Source organism: Pleurodeles waltl, chromosome 3_1, assembly GCF_031143425.1.
Source record: "Pleurodeles waltl isolate 20211129_DDA chromosome 3_1, aPleWal1.hap1.20221129, whole genome shotgun sequence".
Lineage (NCBI taxonomy): Eukaryota > Metazoa > Chordata > Amphibia > Caudata > Salamandridae > Pleurodeles > Pleurodeles waltl.
The window spans coordinates 431,341,872-431,366,681 of record NC_090440.1 but is presented as its reverse complement, the minus strand read 5'-3'; the positions used below and the strand labels follow the sequence as shown (position 1 = coordinate 431,366,681).

Below are 24,810 nucleotides of genomic sequence, written 5' to 3'. Positions count from 1 at the left end.
TGGTGGTCAAAGCTTAAAACGTATGGGAATCTGTTAAAATCTGTAGAGGCTATGTGTTTCTTAAATTAGTGAATACATGTAAAAGGAGGGTATCATCCACATATGTGCAATCTTCAGTGCTAAATAGTAACGGTAATGTCCAATAGATGTTAAATACCTTTAATGGGTTGGTCTAATTTTTAACTCACAAAGCATGTAGCACACTTGCACTGTGTGATATCATCAGGGATGTCATCAACTATGTCATTTGAAATGTCATCAGTATTCAGATAAAAGATGTCACTTAACATGTCATGAATAATGTAATATATGAGGGATAGACAGTGCATGATGGGGACAAGTAGTAGTTAGTCCACTACACTATGTGCCTGATTACAATCTTGGTGGATGGGATACTCCATCACAAATGTGAACAATATCCCGCTGGCAGTATTACAAGTTCCATAGGATATAATGGAACTTGTAATTCGGCGGATGGGAATCCATTACTTTTGTGACAGAGTATCCCATTCGCCAAGTTTGCAGTCAGGCCCTATATCTGATATATATATATATTTTTAAACATAAATTCTAATCTCATTTCTACCTCACACTTGAACAATCCCTTCAACTTTGTTCATTTTTTTACACCTAACCCCTGTTTTTGATTAACACTTGGACAGGCCCTGTGTCCAACCATCCACAGGCAGCCAACCACAACTGTGCGCAGCCTTGCACAGTGGGTCATGGTGGCTGACCCAGCCCTTCACCCAATCCTTCATGGGTGGAAAACACCAACTCCACATGGACGCAGGCCCTGGCCTTTGGCCTCGCCCTGCAGCCAGTTCTCTTGTTGCGTTGGGATGTGGGGTCTTGTGACCTTTAATGGAGGCTGCAACATTTTGTCCCAAATATGTTGCCAGTTAATCAGATGCCTCTGGCAGCTCTATCTTTTAACCCTTTCATTCCCACCTGAGCACTTTTCAAACATTATGGCCCTCATTATAAATGTGGTGTTGTGGGCCACCATGCCAGCGGTGGTGAGAAATCCCACCATTCGGCATGGCGGCCCACACTGCCACATAATGAGGACAGCACCACCAGGCTGCCTCCGACAGGCAGCGTGGCGGTGGACGGTATCATTATCCGACAGGGCAGCGCTGCTGCCCCTCAGCTAATGATCCCAATTCCCCCAGCCTTTCCTGCCAGTGAAAGGCTGGCGGAAGGGGTGCTCCGGGGTCCGCCTGGGGGCCCCTGCACTGACCATGGGCAGTGAAGGGGCCCCTGTGCAGTGCCCCATCACACAGGTCACTGCCCGATTTATGGGCAGTGATCTGCACGATGGGTGCAGCTGCACCCGCCGCACAGAGGCATTGACGGCGGCTCCATGTGGAGACGCCGCCAATGTCCCGGCCAGACATACTGCTGCGCTGGCGGGTGGAAACAATGTTTCTGCCCACCGGCCCAGCGGAATGTTTGTAATACGGCCGGCGGGGTCCCCGGGGGGGCTGGCAGTCACAGGAAAGACCGCCAGCATGAACATGGCGGTGTAAACCGCTGTGTTCATAATGACCCCCAATATTTGGAAATTTACTGGTTGATTGTAAATCAGGTAAAACAAGCATTTGCAATGCAATAGGGTCTCGCATTTCTCCGAGTTGCAGCTATTAGCAGTTGTAAACTCCCAACCGGATTTTTCTTCCCACATTGAATGGATCGTGCTGCTACAGTTCACTCATAGGGAAACCTATTGGCAAAAGTGCAATTAACTATGTAACAGGGTCGATGTTATGCGAAGCGCTCGACTTCTGCCAAGCGAGATCGCGCTGCAAACAAAAGATAAAAAGTAGTCCACAAACTTGATGGGAAACAGCTAGCATTGCATGTTTTCCGTACTTGGTCGCTGCGCTCGAGGAGGGCTAACCACCAGAAAAAGCATGACATATGTGTGCCTTCCACTAATGAAAGCAAACAGATTTTAACAGGCAAGCCCACGAACCAATGAAAGACACTGACTTGACGTGGACGGGGCTCTGAGCCCTTTTCTAACTCCTAAAGCGTCTCGTAAGCAAAACGCATGTGCAAGCGCATGTGACGCAGGCTCGACCCTAAAAAGGGTACTTTCTGAGTAAATTTCTAATCGTGTGCCAAATTTGGTATAATTTCATTCAGTATTTTTTCTTTATCGGAAAGTAAACATTCCTATGGGAATTCAAATGGGAAATTGCACTTTTGGGACCTCCATTTTTGTTATCCCCCACTTGCTACAGGAATGAAAATTTTGTTTTGGAACGTTTTGTGCAGACTCATGAAACACCGCAACACAGCCAAAGTTACAAAGAAAATAAAAAATGTTTTTCCTATGTTAAGTCTGTCTTAACCACAACTATACTGGTTGAGCGGTCACCAGTAGGTAGTTATAGTTAGGACCATGTTTCCATAGTGTCCCCCTCTCCTGGGCCGATCTTGGCCTCAGGGACCTCATCCCCGAGGTCCAGCTCTGTGACCTCAGTGCCCCCAATGGCACCCAGTCAAAATGCTGGAGAATGCGAGGGGAGCCTGAAGGCCCCCATGGTCCCAGCCGGCTCCCCACCTCCTGTGGAGCCACCATTGCTGTCACAATGAGGGAACTGCTAAAGCAGTTCCCTCTCTGTGAGAGCAATGTTTCCTCTGTTTCCCTGCCTGCATCTCTGTGGGCAAGGAAACAGAGGAAACCTCTGCTTGCAGTGAAGGATCGCTCTCCCAAGTAAGAGTACACACCTATGTCCAGGAGGTGGGCACATAGCAGGAGCCGGCCCTGAGGAGTGGTGGTCCACAGGGTCATCTGTGACTCCTTGAGGGGGGCCGCACGTCCCCCCCCCAACATAAATAAACATAAATAAATAACATAAATATCATAAACATTGGATTTAGAATGTGTGCCCTGGGGAGGTGGTAGTTGGTAGGGCTGCAAGGGGCTGGGTTGCCCCCCACATTTGATGTTAGGTTGGCTCCGGGGAAGTGGTGGTCTCCAGGGTTGCAGGGGGGCCACACAACCCACCTGCATATCAATAGAACTTGTGCCCTGGGGAGGTGGTGGTTCCCAGGAGTGCAGAGTGGCCAGATGGCCCCCACATTTCTTTTTCACAATCTGTCCTAGTGAGGGGGCAGTCCCTGGGGCTGTTGGTGGACCAGACAGCCCCCAACATTTCTGTGCACATTGTGCCCCGGAACGGTGATGGTCTTCAGGGCTGCGAGAGGGCTTGACAGCCCCCCACATTTCTTTTCCACAAAATGCACAATGGAGTGCTGGTCCCCGGGGCTGCAGGGACCAGGCAGCCCCCCTGTATTTCTTTTGCAAAATCTGCCCCAGGGAGGTGGTAGTCTCTGGGGCTGCAGGGGGTGGGGCAGATTGCCCCCAAAATGTGAATGCCCCCGGGACCTGGCCCACCCGGGTGGGGGGTGCAGTTGAGCAAGCACAGGATCCATGGATCTGCTGCGGCTTCTGCTAAAAATTGAAAAATAAAAGTTGGTGTTTTGATGTTGGGGAGGGGTCCCTTAGAGGCCCCAGCACAAGAGCTAAGGGGTCAGAGTGTCCCTACCCTGGACCCTTTTGTTTTTTCAACTTTTTTCTGGGACTCAGCTGAAGCCGAGTCCCAAGATGGCTGCCAACACTTTCTTGTTGAAGTGTTGGCAGCCAATCAGATCTTTGCACAGGATCTGGAGGGGTCGTGGTGCCTTCACATCCCTATATATAAAAATTTGCTTTTTCTTAAATATTTCAAAAACTACTGAATGACTTTAAGGACACTTTCTGGACAAAGAGCTACCTTTCTGCCAAATTTTGAATAATTTCATCCAGTAATTCTGGCACTATTCTTGTTCAAAATCCCTATTGGAATTAACATGGGAAACACACTTTTTTGCCCCCCCTTTTTCTCAGCCCCACTTGATGGATCACCTCAAAACCTTCCAGACACCAACTGAGGTGAGCATCAAAATTGTTTGGGAAATTTTATGAAGATTTGTCATGCAGCACCAAAGATATAGGTAAGTTAATAAAACACTTTTTCTATAGAAACTAGGTCCTAACTACAACTACCTAGTGGTGGCTGCCGCTAGGTTTTATATATGTATATATATATATATATATATATATATATATATATATATATATAGATATTGATATACAGATATGTAGAAACTAAACACGTGCCTCAAAGTAACTTTGGGCAATAAGTTATAGTTTCTTAAAAGTATAACTATAAGTATAGCAATAACTGCTGAATTTCTATGGTTTTGTATAGATAAAATGTCAACCTAACTATAACGGCCCTGTATCCTTTGGTTTTTTTCAGTAAATGTTGTTAGGGATCCCTTCCTCTGGGGCCTTTTTTTCTATTATTTTGTTAATAAGGGGAGAGGTGTTTTCTCACTCCATGAGGCACAGTGCCCAGGGACGCTATTAGAATGGACTCGCTACTTAGCAGTGGTTTGCACCCAGTCCAAGTATGGACCCTCACTTTAGTCAGGCTAAGGGAGTCACACAGCTGAGATACACCCTGCTCACCCCCTTCATAGCTTTGCACGAGCAGTCAGGCTTATCTCTGGGCAATGTGTAAAGTATCAGTACACACACACACACACACACTGGCGGTAATACAGTGAAAACATCACAAATGTACCCCATAGCAGTTCAGAAACATAGCCAATATTTATCTGAGTAAGCAAGGCTTACATTAACAGGCACAGCTGGACGATAATATTTTAGTAACTGGGATATGAGATCAAGTGGCTGCAACATTAGTTTTATTAGGAAAAACTACCTTAGTGATGATTCCAGTCTTCTCATTTAATGTTTCTGCTCTTTTCTGATTGTTGCGTTACAAATAGTGTAGTAGAGCTTAGCACAAGACTCCCACCTCCCACCTGTACATCACCAATTATTGTCAGACACTTGATCCATGTATGTGTTTTTTTTTTACTAAGGCTAGCGCAGCCCAGCAGAAGCCCTGGGTGGGTGGCTGAGCAGATGTTGTGACAACCTTTAGAAATCGATATCCAGACATGTTTCCATACTTTTCCTTCTTTGTCTCCATCTTGTCTATATTGAAAATAACTTTTCCCTTTTCATGGCACAGGGCACCAATTATAGTAAGCCCCAAAAACATTGTGCTAAAGAGTGGGCCCCACCATCCGTCCCGCTCTAAAATGTAAATTTTTGGTTTAAAAAACATACGTAATAAAAACTAAAACTCTATTAATACAGTAAGTAACGCAACTAATGCATAGCTCAATGCCTGTACAAGATGTATCCCGTGATCCTCCCAGTCCTCCAGTAGTCTGACCATTGATTAAATTAGATGCCAAACAGCCTGATCGAGACTCCTACAAAACTGATAACCCATCAATTAATTACAGCCTGGAAGAAGCAGGGCACTATGGACTTTTAAGCAGTAATTAAAAAAGAATTACGATCTCCTCATGCAGCCAACAACTGAAAAAAATGCACTGCCTCCATTTCAACTAATATTCCCGTGCTTTCTGTACCTGAATCCCAGCGTGCCTTTTTATTCCTCCATAGGTTATTGTTAAACGGAGATGTGTGGTACAAGTGCAGATTTGCTAAACGTGTTCCCCTCTGCACTGCCTTCTGAATTTTATTTGCATAATTTGGCATTTTCTTGCAAAGACATGGTTCTGCCAAACACCAAAAGAACACTGCTGCTATTAAACATTTTATAATTGTGTAAGGAATGTCACAGGAGAATGTGTCTGAATTTGGCCTTCTATAAACAAAATGCGTATACTAGATTCTATTACACAATATGTCATGCTGGCAGATGTTATTATTATTAAATAAAATACCCTACGACATATATTGTCCCTGTTACTTGCCATCGAAGATGTCTTTTCAGACTGTGAAAAATCCTTGAATTTTTATTTGATTTTTATGTTGATTAAACCTCTTTTTATGTTTAGAAATTGAACACTGTATGCTACGCCAAGCTGCTATTTTAATGTCACATTTAATTTCTCATTGGCTTCTTTCTTTTCAGCCTAATCAATGCTGATTTCTGCACTGCGTCTGTGGCGATTGCGTTTGGAGGAGTGCTTGGCAAAATTAGCCCTGTCCAACTGATGGTCATGACACTATTTCAAGTTACTCTTTTTTCTGTGAACGAATGGGTCGTCATTAGCAAGCTTCACGTAAGAACATTTGCTTCATATTTTCTATAAATCACCAAAAAGACTAAACAGAGTACTTGACCAATCAATTATAAGGAATTCAAGTTAAGGAAGCTAGAGATCATTGCTATAAGGATATTGTAAGCTAACTAAAATGTATTGGATTCACCTCCTTTATCAGTAATGATCCTTGAAGTAGGTGTCCATGTCTATAGGTAGAAAAGTATCATTAAGACCATGGTGGGGAAAGGTCCACTACCAAACATTGTTCTTGATTTATGCGAAGGTGCCAGCATAAAGGTATTCCAAGGGAAGGTAGCTCTAGGAGATCACAACGTGCCTCTCATGCTGCAGTTCGCGTCATACCATTTCAGCCATCCCAGACTGGATGTTGCATCTCATAGGAAACTAGTGCAGCACAAGCAATAGGAGTTCAATGTGCTAAAAACAATTTGATGAACAGTCCTGATAGAGCGAACCGTAGTAACAATTTACCTGTGTTCGGACGCTCTTTAGGCCGATGAATCTTTTGACTAAGTGGGAACTCTCTGTACTCTTAATCGATCAGCCGCATCAAATCAATAATCAATAACGTACATAAGCAATACCTTGATCAACATAACACTTAATGATTAATCCAGAATACATTTCGGCGAACCCTGACCTTTCAGTCAGGAATAACCACACCAGTTTATTTCAAAGTTAGTGAATTTATTTCCCTATATTAACAAAGCTAGCACGATATAGATGTGTCTCAACACCAAATGATAAACATAAATGAACATTAATAGCTGTCCATATCGTCGAAACAAGTGTAATCTATGTAGCATTTGAATCACAAGGCATTCGATAATGGCAATGCAAAGCACTAATACGATAATCTGTAATGGGCTAATTGCGTACATTTAGTCAGCATAACATGATCTCAAATTGCATCGTGCAACATGTGGAATCCTCATCTAACTTCAAATTAGCATCGGTATGTGGGACTTCATGCAAAAACAATTTAGCAACATAAATTTAGAAAAACTCCTAGCTAGGGCTCTTATCAAAATCAGCAGTTGGTTACCTAAAAGAAACACAATGCAATTTTACAGTTTCCTTTCATATTTACCAATTACGATCAGCATACAAGGAAGTCTTCGTCTCACAGGTACCGTTTCTTGATCAGCATGGGACGGGACAAAGGGGCAGGGGTGGACGGGGCAATTGCCTCACGGCGGCAAGGTAAGACTACTACTTCATGCAAAGGGATCAAAGTTAAAGTCTCTAGGGCAAGAATCGTTAAAGTCTCTTTCTCTCGACTAGAGAAAGCATCAAAGTCTCTCAAAATGGCGTCGCAGCAAAATGGGCCATAATAGCTACGAAGTCTGCAAAATGGCGGGTATCGAGCTGGTAATGGCTACTTTCTTCTCGTGCACCTGGGTTTTATAGACAACAGTTCGAATCCAGTAGGGTCTCCATTGGAGGGTTCATAGGTTAGCTTCAAATTGTCCAATCAAAAACGACAGTTCTCAAGCTTTTACTTAAGCATACATTATCCTTGGAGATGGGTACGCAAATCGCAACATTGTCTCCCAATTAGCTCACTTTCAGAGCCTCCATTGTCCGCACCTGCAAGTCGACCTTGAATTAAAGAGAAAATATGCCATGCTGGCACGAAACTTTAAGATAAGCATGTGAACAGTTTCTGTGGAAAAGTACAGCTTCAAGCAGAAATACACGTTTAATAGCACATTGGAAAAATACGAACATCTAAACCGTGAGACCAGGCCACTAGGCCAAAGCCTCCGCTAAAGTAATGCTAAGCTAAAGCATTTCAAACAAGCAAATCGTAGCATACGTTTATGATTATGTCAGATTAGTGCAATACTAATACACCACGTTATATAAAGCACGCGTATAAATGATGGCAAACTACTCTGAGGGCACATTTTGTCCCCGTACAATCTTTATTAGTTCGGTTAAAGCCACACATGATTATTTCAGCACTACGTTTAAACGTTAATAAATCAAAACCTTCATTTTCTGCTTCATCAATCCCTCCTCTGATGACTACTTGTCATCACACAAATTTAGCCCACAAATTTTATTCCATTAAAATTCTGTCAGTTCCCTTTTCCTTTTTGTTCCCCTAGTTTGTGCTTTGTATTCTTCTGCCATCCTTTTCATAATTTTCTCCTCCTTTCTTCTTTTAATTCTTTCCATAATCATTATTATTCCCCTTTTTATTCCCCAAATTCCAAATACACAAATTATCACTATTAATATTCCTTCTATTATTTTCAATAATATTCCATTCCAAATTCCCCCAATCCAATGTCCCACTGAAGCAAGTCCTTTTCCAACCTTCTCCCACACTCCTGGTTCTTTCAGTTCCTTCAAATCTGCACTTTCTTTTGTTAGATTAGCAAGCATAGTTTTAATTTTCACACTATTATCGGGTATATAGGTACAACAGTGTCTTGCACCAATCATTTTGCAAACGCCTCCATCCTTTGCTAAAAGAATGTCTAAAGCAAGCCTATTTTGAAGAGTCATGGCTCTTTCCGCTGCAAGTTCAGCATCTATCAGGATTATAGCACCTGAAAACTTTGTCAGCATGTTATCCACTATAGTAGACAACTTTCTTACTTTGATGGAATTCAGCACAACTCCCAATGAAGGAATCATGGCTCCAAATATATCACCTACCACAGCAGCTGCGGTCTCTCTTTTCTGGATACGATGGGATCCAGATGTCTTTTGAATCATCGATACGTCATCCAGTTGATAAACCTTTGGGAACACTATACCCAAATAACATCTTCCCCACCATCCCTTTGGAAGACGATAATAGGCATTATGCCCACAAATGTAATATACCCCTGGAATGACAGGGTCAAGTCCGTTCATCATGAATGTCCATTTGGCCTTAAAGATAAACGTATGTTTACACTCACTCGCCCCTACAAAAATGTTGTCATAATAAGATTCACCTCGATATATACAAAACTTCCCTACATGCCAAGCATCTAAAGCAATTTTCCCTTGTGTCTTTATTGCAGCAAAATCATAATTATCTACTGAAGTCTTCTTATGTAACTCCTTTTCTAATTTCGCCTTCATTTGAGCCCTTCTATCATCTGTGCGATCTAAAAAGCTTATTTCTACTGCAGAGAGTGAACAGGTAAGGTTTTCCCTATGAGCGTGAGCCGTTTCAAAAGGTAGCATTGGCTCGAAAAATTCCCTCATAATTTTAGCATCCCAATCTTTTGCAGTCTGGCTTAGCTGTGCTATTATAGGAACATAAGCAAAGGTAACATCATAATTCGAGTAAAAATACTGTATATTAGTTTGACCATAAAACCTAGACATTACTATACTACATGTAATCCCATATGTAAGAGGCATGTGGTGATAAGTTACCCCTTCCTTTACTGATGTCGGTATCTGGGTACACACATAACAATCTTTCGCATCCATAGTCTCAACATACTCTGTTAGTAAGCGATAGAAAACGTTATACGAAAGCTCTTTCTTATCGTGCAAGAGCCTCTCATCCAGTGCTAGTCTTTTCAATGGTGTTAGTTCAGTGGCAGTAACAGGAACAAAAGTAGAAGCCTCAATAGTCTCATTCTCACCCTTTCCATGCATTCCAAGCACTATTGCCATTTTTATTATTACACATGTAACTACCAAGCCTATACACACATATTTACAATATTTCTTTCTATTATTCTGCATAGCGTACCTAGGCATGATCTGTATAGAATCAGAGAGTTAGAAGCACTTATAAATGAAACTACTTAGCAATTCAGTTACAAAGCTGAACGAGCACAAGGTTCACACCGTCCTTTTCAAAAGGCCAGTCACTTATCGGTTAGCAGCATTTGTCTCAATTCGGCAATAACTCAGTCTTTATCAGTTTAGCAAATGTCTCATCCGGTTTAGCAATGTCTCAGCTGGTTGTGTATTTTACGTTAGATTGTAGCAAGCAATGTCATTTACTATTCTTTCAATCGACAGAGTCTATGAAACTTTTCTTTTCTATTGGTATCTCTTCTTCTTCTTCGTTCTCGATGCTTAGAGATACAAACTCGTCAGTCCAATTGACTGCATATGCCCATTCAGGACCGGAATATCTCCTGTTTGGTATCCTTTTCCTTTTCAATTTTGCTTCTCTTTTCGACTCTGCTTCGCTGGCACTTTCCTCTTTTGTCAAGTCTTTTTCTTCACTTGACGATTGTTCCACAACAGCCACTTCCTTTCTTTTCTCTTTCACTTTCGGCCTTCCTCCTTCGTTCAAACTTTCTTTACCCCTTTCTTTTATTGTTGAGATACTTAGTCTTCTCTTTGCACCATGTCCATTTGATGGACCTGCGATCTTTTCTGTGGAATCTTGAACTTTTTCCTTTTGTTCTGCCTCGTTCCCTCCTTCTGGGGAATCAATCACGTTCTCTTTTCCATTTTCTGTATCGTCTGTTTCTGGGAAAGCCCTCCTCTGATCAGGCTCTCCTGCTTTTTCACCTTTTTCGAGCCCTTCGTCACCGTTACTTTCGTCAGGCTCTGTATCACTTTCAGCTGCTTCAGGTTCTTTGTCACCTTCAGCTGCTTCAGGCTTTTTGCTACCCTCAGCTGCTTCAGGCTCTTTGTCACCTGCAGCTTCTTCGTCGCTGTCTGAACTTTCTCCTTGGTCTTCCCCAAGTGAGTCGGACTCTTCGTTCTCCAATAATATCTCTTTCTCTCCTGCTTCTGCTTGTTCGCTTTCAGTTCGCTTTTGTTCTGTCTCAGCACTCGGCACTGTTTTATCAGGTACTGGCAATTTCAGCGCTTCAACTTCCTCGTCTGTGGGACACAACACCTTCTTTGTGTGACTGGCGTGAATCCAGTTGGGAACCCCCGCACACTTTACAGCGGTAGTTGTCGTCAGGATCACTTGGAAAGGGCCTTTCCAACGGGGTTCCAGACACGACTTCCTCACGTGCTTCTTTACCACGACCCAGTCACCTGCTTTCAGTGCGTGTCCTGGACCTTGGATCGGTGGCAAGGTGGTTGCTTCCACCTGGTGAGAGAAAGAGCGAACCACGTCAGCCAGACCTTTGCAGTAGTCTAACACCATATCATCTGTAATATTCAAAAGCGCGTTTGCGGGAACTGCAGGAAGTCTCATAGCCCTGCCCATGAGAATTTCGTGCGGAGACAATCCAGTCTTTCTATCAGGAGTGTTTCTCATTGACATTAGCACTAAGGGCAATGCGTCAGGCCATTTCAAATTTGTCGATGCACATATTTTCGCCATTCTTGATTTCAGTGTACCATTCATCTGCTCCACCAGTCCTGATGCTTCAGGGCGATAGCTGCAATGCAGTTTCTGCTCAATGTTCAGCGCTTCGCAAAGTAACTTTATCACCTCGTTGTTGAAGTGACTTCCCCTATCTGATTCTAAAGAGATCGGGAATCCGAAACGTGGTATCAACTCTCTCAATAATAGCTTGGCAACTGTAAGGCTGTCATTTCTACGTGTGGGGTATGCCTCAATCCAGTGACTAAAAATGCACACAATTACCAACACATATTTCAGACCTCCATGCACAGGCATCTCAATGAAGTCCATCTGCATACGACTAAAAGGACCGCTTGCCCTACCAATGTGGCTCGCGTTCACAACTGTTCCCTTTCCTGGGTTCATCTGCTGGCAAGTGACACATCGATGGCAAACTGATTCTGCAGCTTGACGAAATCTGGGGTTAAACCAATCAGTTTTGAACAATCTTATCATGGCATCTCTCCCTAGGTGAGCTTGCCCATGATAGAACCGCGCAAGCTGTGATAAGAGACTATTTGGCAAAACAAATTTTCCCTCATGTGAAACCCATAACTCGTCTTGTCTCTTTATACATTGTGATTTAATCCAGGAATCTCTTTCATCCTCCCTGACATTATTCTGTAGTGCTTTTAGTTCCTCTATCGTATCTACGACCTACAAGGCAAATGCTTCAGCTGGTTCTAGTTCTGGCTCACTTATTGAGTTCCATTCATCTCTCAGTAATATACAGTTCAAGGCACAAAATCTTGCGACTTGATCCGCATATGCATTTCCCAGAGAAACATAGTCCTGTCCTTTCGTGTGAGCACTGCACTTTACCACTGCAACTTCAGCTGGCACTTGAATGGCATGTAACAATTCCCTTATTCTCTCCCCGTTTTTCACTGGGGATCCTGAAGAAGTCAGGAAACCTCTCTGTGACCATAGTTGTCCAAAGTCATGCACAATCCCAAACCCATATTGACTATCAGTGTAAATAGTGACTTTCATCAATGCAGACAGTTGACATGCTCTGGTAAGGGCTACAAGTTCTGCTACTTGTGCAGAATAGACTCCTTGAAGCCATCCCGCTTCCAAGACACCTGTTACAGTGCATACAGCGTATCCTGCTTTCCAAATCCCCATCCCATCTCTTAGACATGAACCATCAACAAAAAGAATTTGGTCATTTTCATCAAGTTTAGTATCCCTAATGTCCGGTCGGGGTTTTGTGCAAAATTCAGTCACCTGAAGGCAGTCATGCTCGACGTCTTCAGCGTTCTCAATTTCAGCATTTTCTCCAGGAAGCAAGGTAGCTGGATTCAACGTAGTGCACCTTTTCAGCTGCACGTTCGGTGAGCCCAGAATTATCGTTTCATACCTTGTGAGTCTTGCTCCGGTCATGTGTTGCGTTCGGGAGCGGGTCAAAAGTATCTCAACTGAGTGAGGGACCATGACTGTTACTGGGTGTCCCATCACTATTCCTTCACTCTGAGTGAGGCTGATACCAACTGCTGCTACGGCGCGCAAACACCCTGGGAGTGCTGCTGCGACCGGATCCAAAGTAGCTGAAAAATACGCTACTGGTCTGTTTATGCCACCATGGGCTTGAGTCAAGACAGACAAAGAACATGCATCACGTTCATGGCAAAACAATGTGAAAGGCTTTGTGTAATCAGGCATACCTAAAGCTGGAGCCCTGCACATGCATTCTTTCAATTCAACAAAAGCATCCATCTCATCCCCTTTCAGTTCAATCTGATCCAAGGCATCCTTCTGGGTCAATTTCAGCAAAGGCTTCGCTAGAGTCGAGAAGTTGGGAATCCACTGGCGACAATAACCCACCATTCCCAAAAACTTCCTCACCTCCTTCCTCGTCTTGGGCGGACTCATTTGAAGTACACTTGTAACCCTTTCCTTCATTATTCTCCGTGATCCTTTCTCTATCTGGTGACCCAAGTATTTCACTTTCCTCTGACAGAACTGCAATTTGGAAGGAGACACCTTGTGTCCGTTTCTTCCCAAATGGTTCAACAGGGCAATAGTATCGGCTGTGCAGCCACTTTCTGTCTTTGATGCAACCAGTAAGTCGTCAATGTACTGTACTAGGGTTGACTCGAATGGCAACTCTAACTCTTCCAAGTCTTTCTTTAGAACCTGATTGAATATCGACGGTGACTCAGAAAACCCTTGAGGAATTCGACACCAACTGTACACTCTGTCTAGGAATCTGAAACAAAAGAGGAATTGGCTGTCCTCATGAAGAGGCACAGAAAAGAATGCTTGTGACAAATCGATGACTGAGAACCATTCGGCATCGCAGGGGACTTGAAACATTATCACAGCTGGATTCGGTACGACAGGGCAGCATTTTACTATGATGTCATTTATTTTCCTCAAGTCCTGCACGAGTCGGACCTTTCCACTCGGCTTTATTAGTCCCATTATTGGTGAATTACATGGACTGCTTAACACTTCTTTCAGTACCCCCTGTTTTACAAATTCGTCAATAAGTTGAGCAACTTTCATGAGGGTGTCTTGTGGCATGTGGTATTGTGGAGTCTGGGGAAAGATCGCATTGGGCTTTACAGTCACTTTCACTGGTTCCACTCCTTTCATCAATCCCACCTCTTTCCCTGTCATGTCCCACACTTCCTTTCCGACTGTCTCCCGTAATTCGGCTGGAATATCTTCTTCAGTTATCATCGGGAAAAGACAAATCAGAGGATACTCTTCATCTACCGTTTCCATCTCATCCCCCTCTACACTGTCCTCTTCTTCCCCATCACTGCTCGTCTGGATTGTTATTCCCTCGTTCGAACACATTATCGAACAACCCAATTTGCACAATAGGTCTCTTCCTAACAGCGCTATCGGGCTTGAGTCACATACCACAAACTGATGTACCCCTTGATAGTTACCAATGCTGACTGGTACCGGATCTGTAATTGGGTTCGTCAGATGTCTGTTTGCTACTCCCACCACTTGAACTGTCCTCCCTGAGAGTGGCAAATTTGGTACTTCACTGCTCTTAACTGTTGAACGTGTGGCTCCCGTGTCAACCAAGAATGAAACACGATGACCCATTACTCTTCCCTCTACGTACGGACCCTTTTGATCAACTTCTAAGGATGCTGCAAGCACACAATCTCCTTCCTCTTCTGAGCTCTCACTTTCCCATACATTGTTTATTCCACTCTCACTGTGTAATGGGAACTGTTGTACGGTGCCATTTGTACTCATTACCTGACCCGAGACCTGTGGAGGAACCATCACTTGCTGCTGACTCATTGGTGCCAAAGGTATTTGCATTTGCTGATTAGGTACCATGGGTAACTGCTGTTGCATCGGCTGCATTTGCGTCATCTGCATACGAGGCATCTGCATCTGCTGCGGCTGCATAGGTTGTAATCCCTGCAATTGATTTATGGTCTGAAAATTTGGATTTGGACCTCTCATTTTCGGTCCTCTCATTGTCTGAAATGCATTGACATCATTGTTTTGCTGACCAACACCTGTACCTGCACCTTCCTGCACCACCATCGGGCACTCGCATTTCCAATGACCTACAATTCCGCACACGTGACACGGCATTACTTTCTTCATTGCCTGCACACCCGTCACAACAGTGTTCAAATCCAGACCATTATTCACAAAACCTCCTCTGCCTCTGCCTCTCGCCTGTGGCTGAAACGCCATGTTTCCCTGCAACTGCGGCTGCGGTTGCGGTACCTGCTGTTGGAACCCTTGCATCCCTTGCAAACCTTGCAGACCTGTCTGAGCTGCTTTGAGTTGCATCATCATCACCTTCTCTTTCAGCCTTTTCGGTTTCACCTCAATTTCGTCGCTACAGTATTTCGCGTAAGTCAAGACCTCATCAATCGGTTTAGACTGCCAACAAATCAAATGCGACTTTATCATCTGACTTATTTCTGGTCTCAGCCCTTCCACAAATCTGAACACAAAATGAAGCATATCTTTCGCCTCGATTGTTTCCGTGCCACTGTAATTCTTGAACGCCTTCAACAACCTCTCATAGTAACTATGAATCGATTCTTTAGCCTCTTGGGCAGTTCGATCAATCTTCTGCCAATCCACATTTTTCGCGGCTACCTTCGTCTTCAAATGCTCAATCACCTTATAGTACAAACTCATCACCATAGGTGATGGTGCACCCGTCTCCCTGTCTCTTTCTGGTTCACTTGTCGGCCAACCTACAGCTCTTTTGCAATCCTCCCACAAATCTGCCGGAACCACGATCTCAAAGAGAGTGTTCAGGTCTTCCCAGAGAAATTTGGCAAGCTTCACAAACCTATCAGTCTGTTGATACCATTCAATCGGCTTCTCTCTCAGTTTGGGAAAATCATCCGTAAATGACTGAATGTCGCTTCTGTGCCATGGTACATGTACTAATTTTCCCCCTGCTGTCTCCCTCATTGGTAACATTGTTACTGTCTCGCTGCTCTGCGGTCTTTTCTCGTTGTGCTCTGTAGCACTGTCCCTCCTCTTATCCTTCCTCTTTACCCACCTGCTTTCCCACTTGTCTAAGCACCTCCACACTTGGGCACTCTGCAACAATTCTCTAAGGTGTGCCTTCATACCTGCTGACCTCATGTGTTCAAAATCTGTGGTCCCAAAATCCAACCTATAGCTCCTGCTCAAGTGTTTCGTCTTGCCTATGTCAATCCCGTTTCTGTCTGCTACTTCCTGCAAACTTTTATGTACCTTGTTCACTTCTTTCGTGATCTTTGGACATAGATACCTCAGCTCCTCTTCCGTGTAGGACTCCAACCTATTCACACCCATATTCCCCTCCACCAATTCTTGTGCTTCCATGTTCAGCCTCATCCTATTCAGGTAATCTTCTCCTTTCCCACTGTCTGAACTTTGTGTGGAATTTAAACTGTTGAACCACTGTGTCAGCTGTTGCGCATTTACCCCCATCAGTGTAGCATTCACATCGACTGCCATTGATGGTTGCGGCAACTTTTCAGTGTTCGATGTTAAGGGTATTATCAGTGGGGGGCTCGACCTCACCAGTGTAGACTGAGCACATATGGGACTAAACTCCATCAAGGATCCAGACCCATTTGGCTGAGTCGCTATCGGAGTTATCCCCGGAGTGTTCTCTATGCACCTCCTCTCTGTCCCATTCTGCAGCATTGTTCCCTGACTGTTCATGCCTAAGTTAGGCTGACTATACAGAGGTACCGGTGGACCTACAGTAATGGGTAGTGATATCGCATCTGAGTTCTGTCCATTTCCCATATTCTGAGGCATGTTCATCCCCATATTATGGGTCATCATTGCCGGCATGCCCATCTGACTCCCCGTCATCTGAGCATGAGCGTTTCCTCCCTGCATCTGCTTTTGAGGCATCATAAACTGAGTTGATTCAGCTTGTCCCACTGTTTGGTTGTAACCATTCTGTCCTCCCCTTACGGTCGGTTCTAGAACCATTCCTCCACTGTTGTCACTACTGTAGTACCCTGGCATCTGCGGTTGATAATTTTCTGCTTGTTTCAACATGGGCACATCTGGATATATTCTCCTAACCTGCGGTATCTGCGGGGTGAACAGCAAACTCGGGTCCTTAGATCCCGATGGCGCTTCTGAACTCTGGGTTTCACTGTTCTGTACCGATGCCGGAGGGGCAGAACTGGTACTTGGACCTTGTCCATTCTCCGCATAAGGTGGTGGACGGTCGTTCAGCAATTGCATTATTAACTCCTCATCCTCTAACTCCTCTTCTCTTCTCAATTTTTCCTCGTCCTCTCTATCCTTGGAACACTTCCTGTCTGTTTTACAGGTAGCTTTCTTACCTGTCTCCTCTTCCTCCTTAGTAATTGCGGGAAACAATTTTATTCCCTGCAATACATCTGACCTCCACACCTTCTGCGCATTATCCCACCTAGCATCCGCTAGTGTCTTTTCTACCTTCCTCATCCTTGTTTCAAACTTATTTTTCTGTTGCTGTCTAGCCATTAATTCCCAGATTGCTAGAGCCTCAAACTGTGCTGGCCTTGGAGGCACCTTCATGTCATACATCGTGAATCTCAAATTCTCTAGGATCCTTATATTGAATGTCCCATGTATCGGGAATGCTACGCTCCCATGTTTCTCTGTCAGTTTGTGCCATTGCTTTAGCCAAAGACACGGAGCTACCCCCTTTTCCTCCATTACAATATAAGCTGGTGTGCCCTCGGGCGGCGTCTCCTCTCCTACGCTCGCTTTAATGTAAGACTCCCCCTTCATCGCACTCCTTAATGCTTTAAGGAATTTCATTTTCTCGCCTTTTATTTCACAAAGTTTATAATCAATAGGTCACTTTTTATTCCACAAAATTTGTAAGCAATAGGTGACTTTAATTCCCGGAATACTCTTCACCTGCCTTTCCCCTTCCAATCGAGTCCCACGGACTGCGTCCAATCCGTGCGCGACCCTTCTCTGCAACCAACTTATCCCAGCGCGGCTCTTAGTGACGTCACACTCACACACACTGCGGCTGACAAAGCCTCGCGGCTAGTCCTCCTTCACTCACCTCCTCTCGTAACAACTTCTTGCATATATTGCGAGCTACCAAAAAAATAAAACAGATCTGTCGGTTTACTACAGGAAGGGTAACACAATCGCTTCAGGACCTTAGGGACCTTTCACTAGCCTCGGCACCTTTCACTAGCCTCTGGCCGCTATTCCGTCTTTCTCAGTCCCCACATTCGCAAGCAAATCTGACCCGCAGACCTACTCTCAACTTGTCAATGATCTGTTCTAGTGCACTTAGAATCTTGTCAAAGCCCGAAGTCGAAGTTTCTTTCACTCCCTAACACACGTACCGACTTGTTGACCACGCCCGATCAACCTACTAAACCGCCCAGACCACAACATGAATCAACATACTCCGGAGTCTCTTGACCTCGCAGGGCCCGTCTCAACAACAACAACCACGTGGACCTTTTTATGCACAAAGCGCCAGACGCACATGAAGTTCGACGACTTCCCTACTCTCACACTCGGAGCCGCACCTCCGATATCTCTATGAAGTTCGACGACTTCTCTACTTCTACACTCGGAGTCGCACCTCCGCTATAAAAAAAATCCTCGCAACCTTTTCACACACTCTGCGGCAATAAGCTGTGCAAGCGCAAAACCCTAACTTCAGTCACACCATCACTAGTACCGCCAACGCTGTTTCCACACCTCCGTTCTCTCCATTCGCAAGCTCCGAGATCCCGGGAAAGTCGCGGTGGACCTAGCCCATCATCATTCTGTCAATCAGTTTTATCCAAGAAAAATCTAATTCAACTTCTCGAATGAGGCCTCAAAAATGCGTAACCGTTAATTCAACACCATGTATTTTAATAGTACAGGGTCCCAAAAGACTAAACCGTCCTCTGCTACCATCTACTGATAGAGCGAACCGTAGTAACAATTTACCTGTGTTCGGACGCTCTTTAGGCCGATGAATCTTTTGACTAAGTGGGAACTCTCTGTACTCTTAATCGATCAGCCGCATCAAATCAATAATCAATAACGTACATAAGCAATACCTTGATCAACATAACACTTAATGATTAATCCAGAATACATTTCGGCGAACCCTGACCTTTCAGTCAGGAATAACCACACCAGTTTATTTCAAAGTTAGTGAATTTATTTCCCTATATTAACAAAGCTAGCACGATATAGATGTGTCTCAACACCAAATGATAAACATAAATGAACATTAATAGCTGTCCATATCGTCGAAACAAGTGTAATCTATGTAGCATTTGAATCACAAGGCATTCGATAAAGGCAATGCAAAGCACTAATACGATAATCTGTAATGGGCTAATTGCGTACATTTAGTCAGCATAACATGATCTCAAATTGCATCGTGCAACATGTGGAATCCTCATCTAACTTCAAATTAGCATCGGCATGTGGGACTTCATGCAAAAACAATTTAGCAACATAAATTTAGAAAAACTCCTAGCTAGGGCTCTTATCAAAATCAGCAGTTGGTTACCTAAAAGAAACACAATGCAATTTTACAGTTTCCTTTCATATTTACCAATTACGATCAGCATACAAGGAAGTCTTCGTCTCACAGGTACCGTTTCTTGATCAGCATGGGACGGGACAAAGGGGCAGGGGTGGACGGGGCAATTGCCTCACGGCGGCAAGGTAAGACTACTACTTCATGCAAAGGGATCAAAGTTAAAGTCTCTAGGGCAAGAATCGTTAAAGTCTCTTTCTCTCGACTAGAGAAAGCATCAAAGTCTCTCAAAATGGCGTCGCAGCAAAGTGGGCCATAATAGCTACGAAGTCTGCAAAATGGCGGGTATCGAGCTGGTAATGGCTACTTTCTTCTCGTGCACCTGGGTTTTATAGACAACAGTTCGAATCCAGTAGGGTCTCCATTGGAGGGTTCATAGGTTAGCTTCAAATTGTCCAATCAAAAACGACAGTTCTCAAGCTTTTACTTAAGCATACATTATCCTTGGAGATGGGTACGCAAATCGCAACATTGTCTCCCAATTAGCTCACTTTCAGAGCCTCCATTGTCCGCACCTGCAAGTCGACCTTGAATTAAAGAGAAAATATGCCATGCTGGCACGAAACTTTAAGATAAGCATGTGAACAGTTTCTGTGGAAAAGTACAGCTTCAAGCAGAAATACACGTTTAATAGCACATTGGAAAAATACGAACATCTAAACCGTGAGACCAGGCCACTAGGCCAAAGCCTCCGCTAAAGTAATGCTAAGCTAAAGCATTTCAAACAAGCAAATCGTAGCATACGTTTATGATTATGTCAGATTAGTGCAATACTAATACACCACGTTATATAAAGCACGCGTATAAATGATGGCAAACTACTCTGAGGGCACATTTTGTCCCCGTACAATCTTTATTAGTTCGGTTAAAGCCACACATGATTATTTCAGCACTACGTTTAAGCGTTAATAAATCAAAACCTTCATTTTCTGTCCTTTGATTGAATGTTTTCTAGACCCAACGGAGATTTCACACCATTCTTTGGGGGGGTGGGGCTTTTTCATTTGAGACAAATAAATATTTGAGGGGTCTAATATTTTAGTAAGGCTGAGGCTAACAAACTGGCATGTCAGAAATATTACTTTGTCTGCGATAGGCACCAAAGTCACAACGTGCAGGGTTTTGCTACCAGAGACTTATTTTTATGAACTGGCCAATGTACCAATATTTTGGTTCACAAAATAGGGATTCAAGCTTAGTCGCAAATCGCCTTACTTAATGAATATTCGTTAAGCAAGTTGCAATTTGCTACTCTCTTAAGTTTGATCACTTTCACAGCGATGGTGACCTGCAATAATCAGCAGAGATTTCTCTCCAAAAAAGAAAAACATGTAAGCAGCCTTTTTTCTTAGCAGGCAACAGGCTGACCTTAAAAAGGTTTTTCTCCTTTGACTAGTTTCAATGACACTCTTTTCAGTCATGGATATTACATTCATAGATGGTGAAGTTGTAAAACGTGCAGACCCTCACGAGTGAGTAGTGCACTTTACAAATCCCTGATTGTTTGATTGATTCACTTCTGCTCTTAGCGATTAGTTAACATATTTTACGTAGATGCCTGTGCACCTTTGGATCCAGCTCTACGTTCACTTCATCTGCAGTTTGCCTCCCACTTAGTTAGGATGTGACTGGACCCGAGATATCTATTGGGGTGTAATGGGAGCCTGTTGAAAATATTACATTCCTTTCCCATTAAGCCTTTTATTGTTACATAGTATAATTACTGTTTTTATTCATAAACAATTTGGTCTCGTGTGCAAAAAACAAAGCAATTTTGGTCCAAAAACTAACTGTTGTAAGAGTGAGTTCCTACTCTCTGGGTATTAATTGATGTTTGTGGCTCTATTTGAGATCTTTATGTGGCATAGCGACCTCTATTTGAATTCTTTAAGATTAATGACGATACCCCGTCACATTAAAGTTTATTTTGTTGGTGTGTGTGTGTTGGTAAGGTTGTTAGTGTGTGTGTATGTGTAAAAGCAGCAACACTGCATGTATCCGTAAATGAAATCAGACCTATATCTTTTTAATTGTAACACACTTTTTCTCCTTCAGGCCATAGATGCTGGAGGTTCAATGACTATTCATACTTTTGGTGCTTATTTTGGATTGACGGTGGCTTGGATTCTAAACCGTCCCCGCCTTGAAGAGAACAATGATAAGGAGGGATCTGTCTACCACTCTGATATTTTCTCCATGATTGGTGAGTGCACATTCTCTCTAGAATGCTACTCTGGCAAGAGAAGGCTTGCTGGCTTCCAGTGGTTGATAAAGTTCATATTCATTCTCATTATGAATCATTTCCCTTTCTTTGTAGCTCTTTTGACACTGTACATAAGAAATATTGCATTCCCTATTTCAATATTCACAAATTAATTTTTCATAATCATATTCGTTGCATTTCTCGGCAACTTAAGAACAGAATACCATATGAAATCTCTAATATCATTGATGACCTCATTAATGACGTCATTGATTAGATCTGCCAATGATTCAGACAGTGTGCTATAGAGTTTCTGAACTGTAATTAATTCAACAAGTAACATTGGTGCTCAATCTCTTATTGTTTATGTTTGTGAACTCACCCAAAATTGCTCTTTGTCACTATCGGTTTTCGTTCTCTATTGAACTCACTGGGACCACCCTCGTAAAGACTTGACATGACCCACAATTTTAGTCAACAGGATATGTATAAGCCTCTGGTAATGCACCATTACACACAATTCATGCACAACCCTTCGATATTTGGTAAAATGGACTACATACATTCTTGAAATTAGCATAGTAGTATATAACTTTACAGTCATGCTTGTAGTCATACTGTGAACTAAACCAAGTGGATCACCTGTACATTGTACATTCTTCAATAATGTGGAATGTCTAAACGTATTTAGGAACATTGTGCAAATAAATGTGCTTATCTTATAAACCTATACTCAACATTGAATTTGTCTGTACCACAGAATGACAGCTATTAAACATGACCCCAGACATCCACACAAAACTTAGGGGCTGATGAATGAAAAGTGGCACTGCACCTAGCGCATCACCACTTTTCTTGTGCCCCTTAGCGCCCCCCTAATGCCAGCATGTTCACGCCGTATTTCTGGCTTGAGCCAGAGTAAAACCTCGGCCTTTGGCTTCCACCAGGAGGAGGGAGTCAATTTGTCCTCTCCTGTCCATGCTGGCAACAGGCAGAAGGCAGCCCCTGGTACACCCCAACCATTCAAGGCATGGGCAGGCAGCCGGGCAACACACCTAGCTCAGATTCCCTCCTCTGTACTGAGGGATGGGGTTGCCTGAGACAATCCTTAATGTTCTTGGCCCAGGGTGTTGAACTCCTTGTCTCCAAAAGAGGATTTGGGGAGGGGACACCCTGCACACCCTCTCCCGATTGATTATAATAATAAGGAAGGTTGCACTCACCCTAGGGATCTGGGCCACCCTAAGGGTAATTTTCAGTTTTTCTGACAAAGCGCTTCATGTTTCGTGACCCCAAGGACCAGGCTTGAAAGCAGGCATTTTGCCCCCTTAAGGCCAATTAGTTTAATCTTGGTGTCGGTGTGCTTCTGCTGATGAGCTCCAGCTACCAGAAGTCTTTGTTTCAGGCCTGCTAACCACCAAGGGCAATATTTGTTGGGAGCTTGATCTTCTGACTTTATGTACCAGTCCGGTCTTCTACATGGGATTCTAGGGCTCTCTCCTGCATGGGGGGTGACCTCCAAAGCCCCTTAGCAGCCGGTCAGCAAGCTGAATACCCTCCATGCCACACTACCAGGTCCCACAGCCTCCTGGGTTCTTGAAGGGCATGTGTGTATGAGTTGAGACAAGGGCCAGTTCATAGCAGTTCTGGGGAAATATCCAGCCCCCCCAGCAGGTCCATTTACCCAATTGTTCCTCAGGGGCATGATGGCCAGTATCATTATCCCTGGAGAGACACATGAAAGTTCTGGGGACCAGCTACAGAAAAGGTTCTTTAGTCCATCCTTTCTGTGGCACCCGATCGCTTCTCATTCAAACTGGAAATTTTTCTGCCATTCTTGCTCCCAATACCACAGTAATCTCAAGATAGTTCTCTCTTGTGCATTCATTTTCTTAAGTGGTGGTGGAAAGTTCTAGAAGCCAGGGACCTCTAACCAATCCTGGGATGCCACATCATCTCTCCCCTCATGCTCCAACCCTCCTGCACAGCTCTCTGAGAAATTTAAAAAGACAACTTCAAGTGGTCTATGAAAAGCCCCAGCTCCACTCCCAAATCTATTTGGCCCTTCCCACCCAGACTTCAAAAGGGAGCCCCTCCTGTGTTTGGCTCTAGAGGTCTGGCCTTCCTCTTTTGGTTCCCTGGATTTTGGAATTAACCAAGCAAGGTGCAATGTGACAAGCTAATTCACAGTGCAAATGTCTTCCCCACCTCTTCCTTTTGGGGGAACTGGGTCCAAGCACTGTTAGTGATGCAATTGTGTGGCAGAGGGAGTATGGCTGAGCCAGGGAAATATGACAATTCTTAATGTGCCATGAGGAGTGTAGATATAATGAAAGGGAATGTGGATCTACATTCAGGATGCATGTTTACTCTAAGTTTAATACAACACTGGCCCATTGGCCTAGGTGGTCCAAAATGTTACCTCATTAAGTACTACTGACCTATACTATGAATTCCCAGTCACATTATAAGGCCTCCTCGGGGTCAGTACAAATCCTTGAAGGGTCCTTCTACTGCAGGCTACCTGTTCACAGATACTATGTTTCACAAGCCGTAGACTTGTGTGACCTGCCTGCGCATGTGCACGAGTACATGAGCTCACATGTTCAGTTGTAAAGAGCCCACGTCCTTCTACCTGAGCTACACATCTATGATCTTATCTTAAAAGGTGGACTTCGGCATCAAGGGAAGAAAGTCACCTTCAATGATAAATTTAATGTAGCAAAGACTACCAATTTTGCAACACAATCAAAAATTGGCTCATTACAAACATCTCATCACTTCCAAACAGCATTGTCCTAATTCTCATTTTTAGTTCACAGTGGCTGTCACTAGGAACTGCTGAATATTTTTTTGATAGGGAATGCTACTGGTTTCTAATCCGGAATTCCCATAAATTGATGTCCATAGTTTTGATGACCTAAAAATTAGCAAGGTATTTTTTCCCTCTTGTCCTTCTAACTGCAAAACGAAAACCTCTAAAAAGTGCAATTATGTTTATCCAGGAAGACATGTTCCTTTAATAATGGAATATAAAATGCCATATATTTGTTTCTTACATGTATATTGACAATCAAGTATCATACAAATGAATAAAACCATCCACTGCGACACTATATCGTGGCTAACACAATG

At 43.6% G+C, this 24,810-nt stretch overlaps 1 protein-coding gene across 2 annotated transcripts in view; it reads left to right on the top strand.

Annotated features, from left to right (window-relative positions):
- RHCG (Rh family C glycoprotein) overlaps nucleotides 1-24,810 on the top strand; it is a 384,997-nt gene that overhangs the window by 184,036 nt on the left and 176,151 nt on the right. For both annotated transcript variants that reach the window (XM_069222700.1, XM_069222699.1), the window contains exons 3-4: nucleotides 6,018-6,168; nucleotides 21,528-21,675. In XM_069222700.1, the coding sequence (XP_069078801.1) occupies nucleotides 6,018-6,168; nucleotides 21,528-21,675 (299 nt within the window). The remainder of the gene's footprint in view (nucleotides 1-6,017; nucleotides 6,169-21,527; nucleotides 21,676-24,810) is intronic.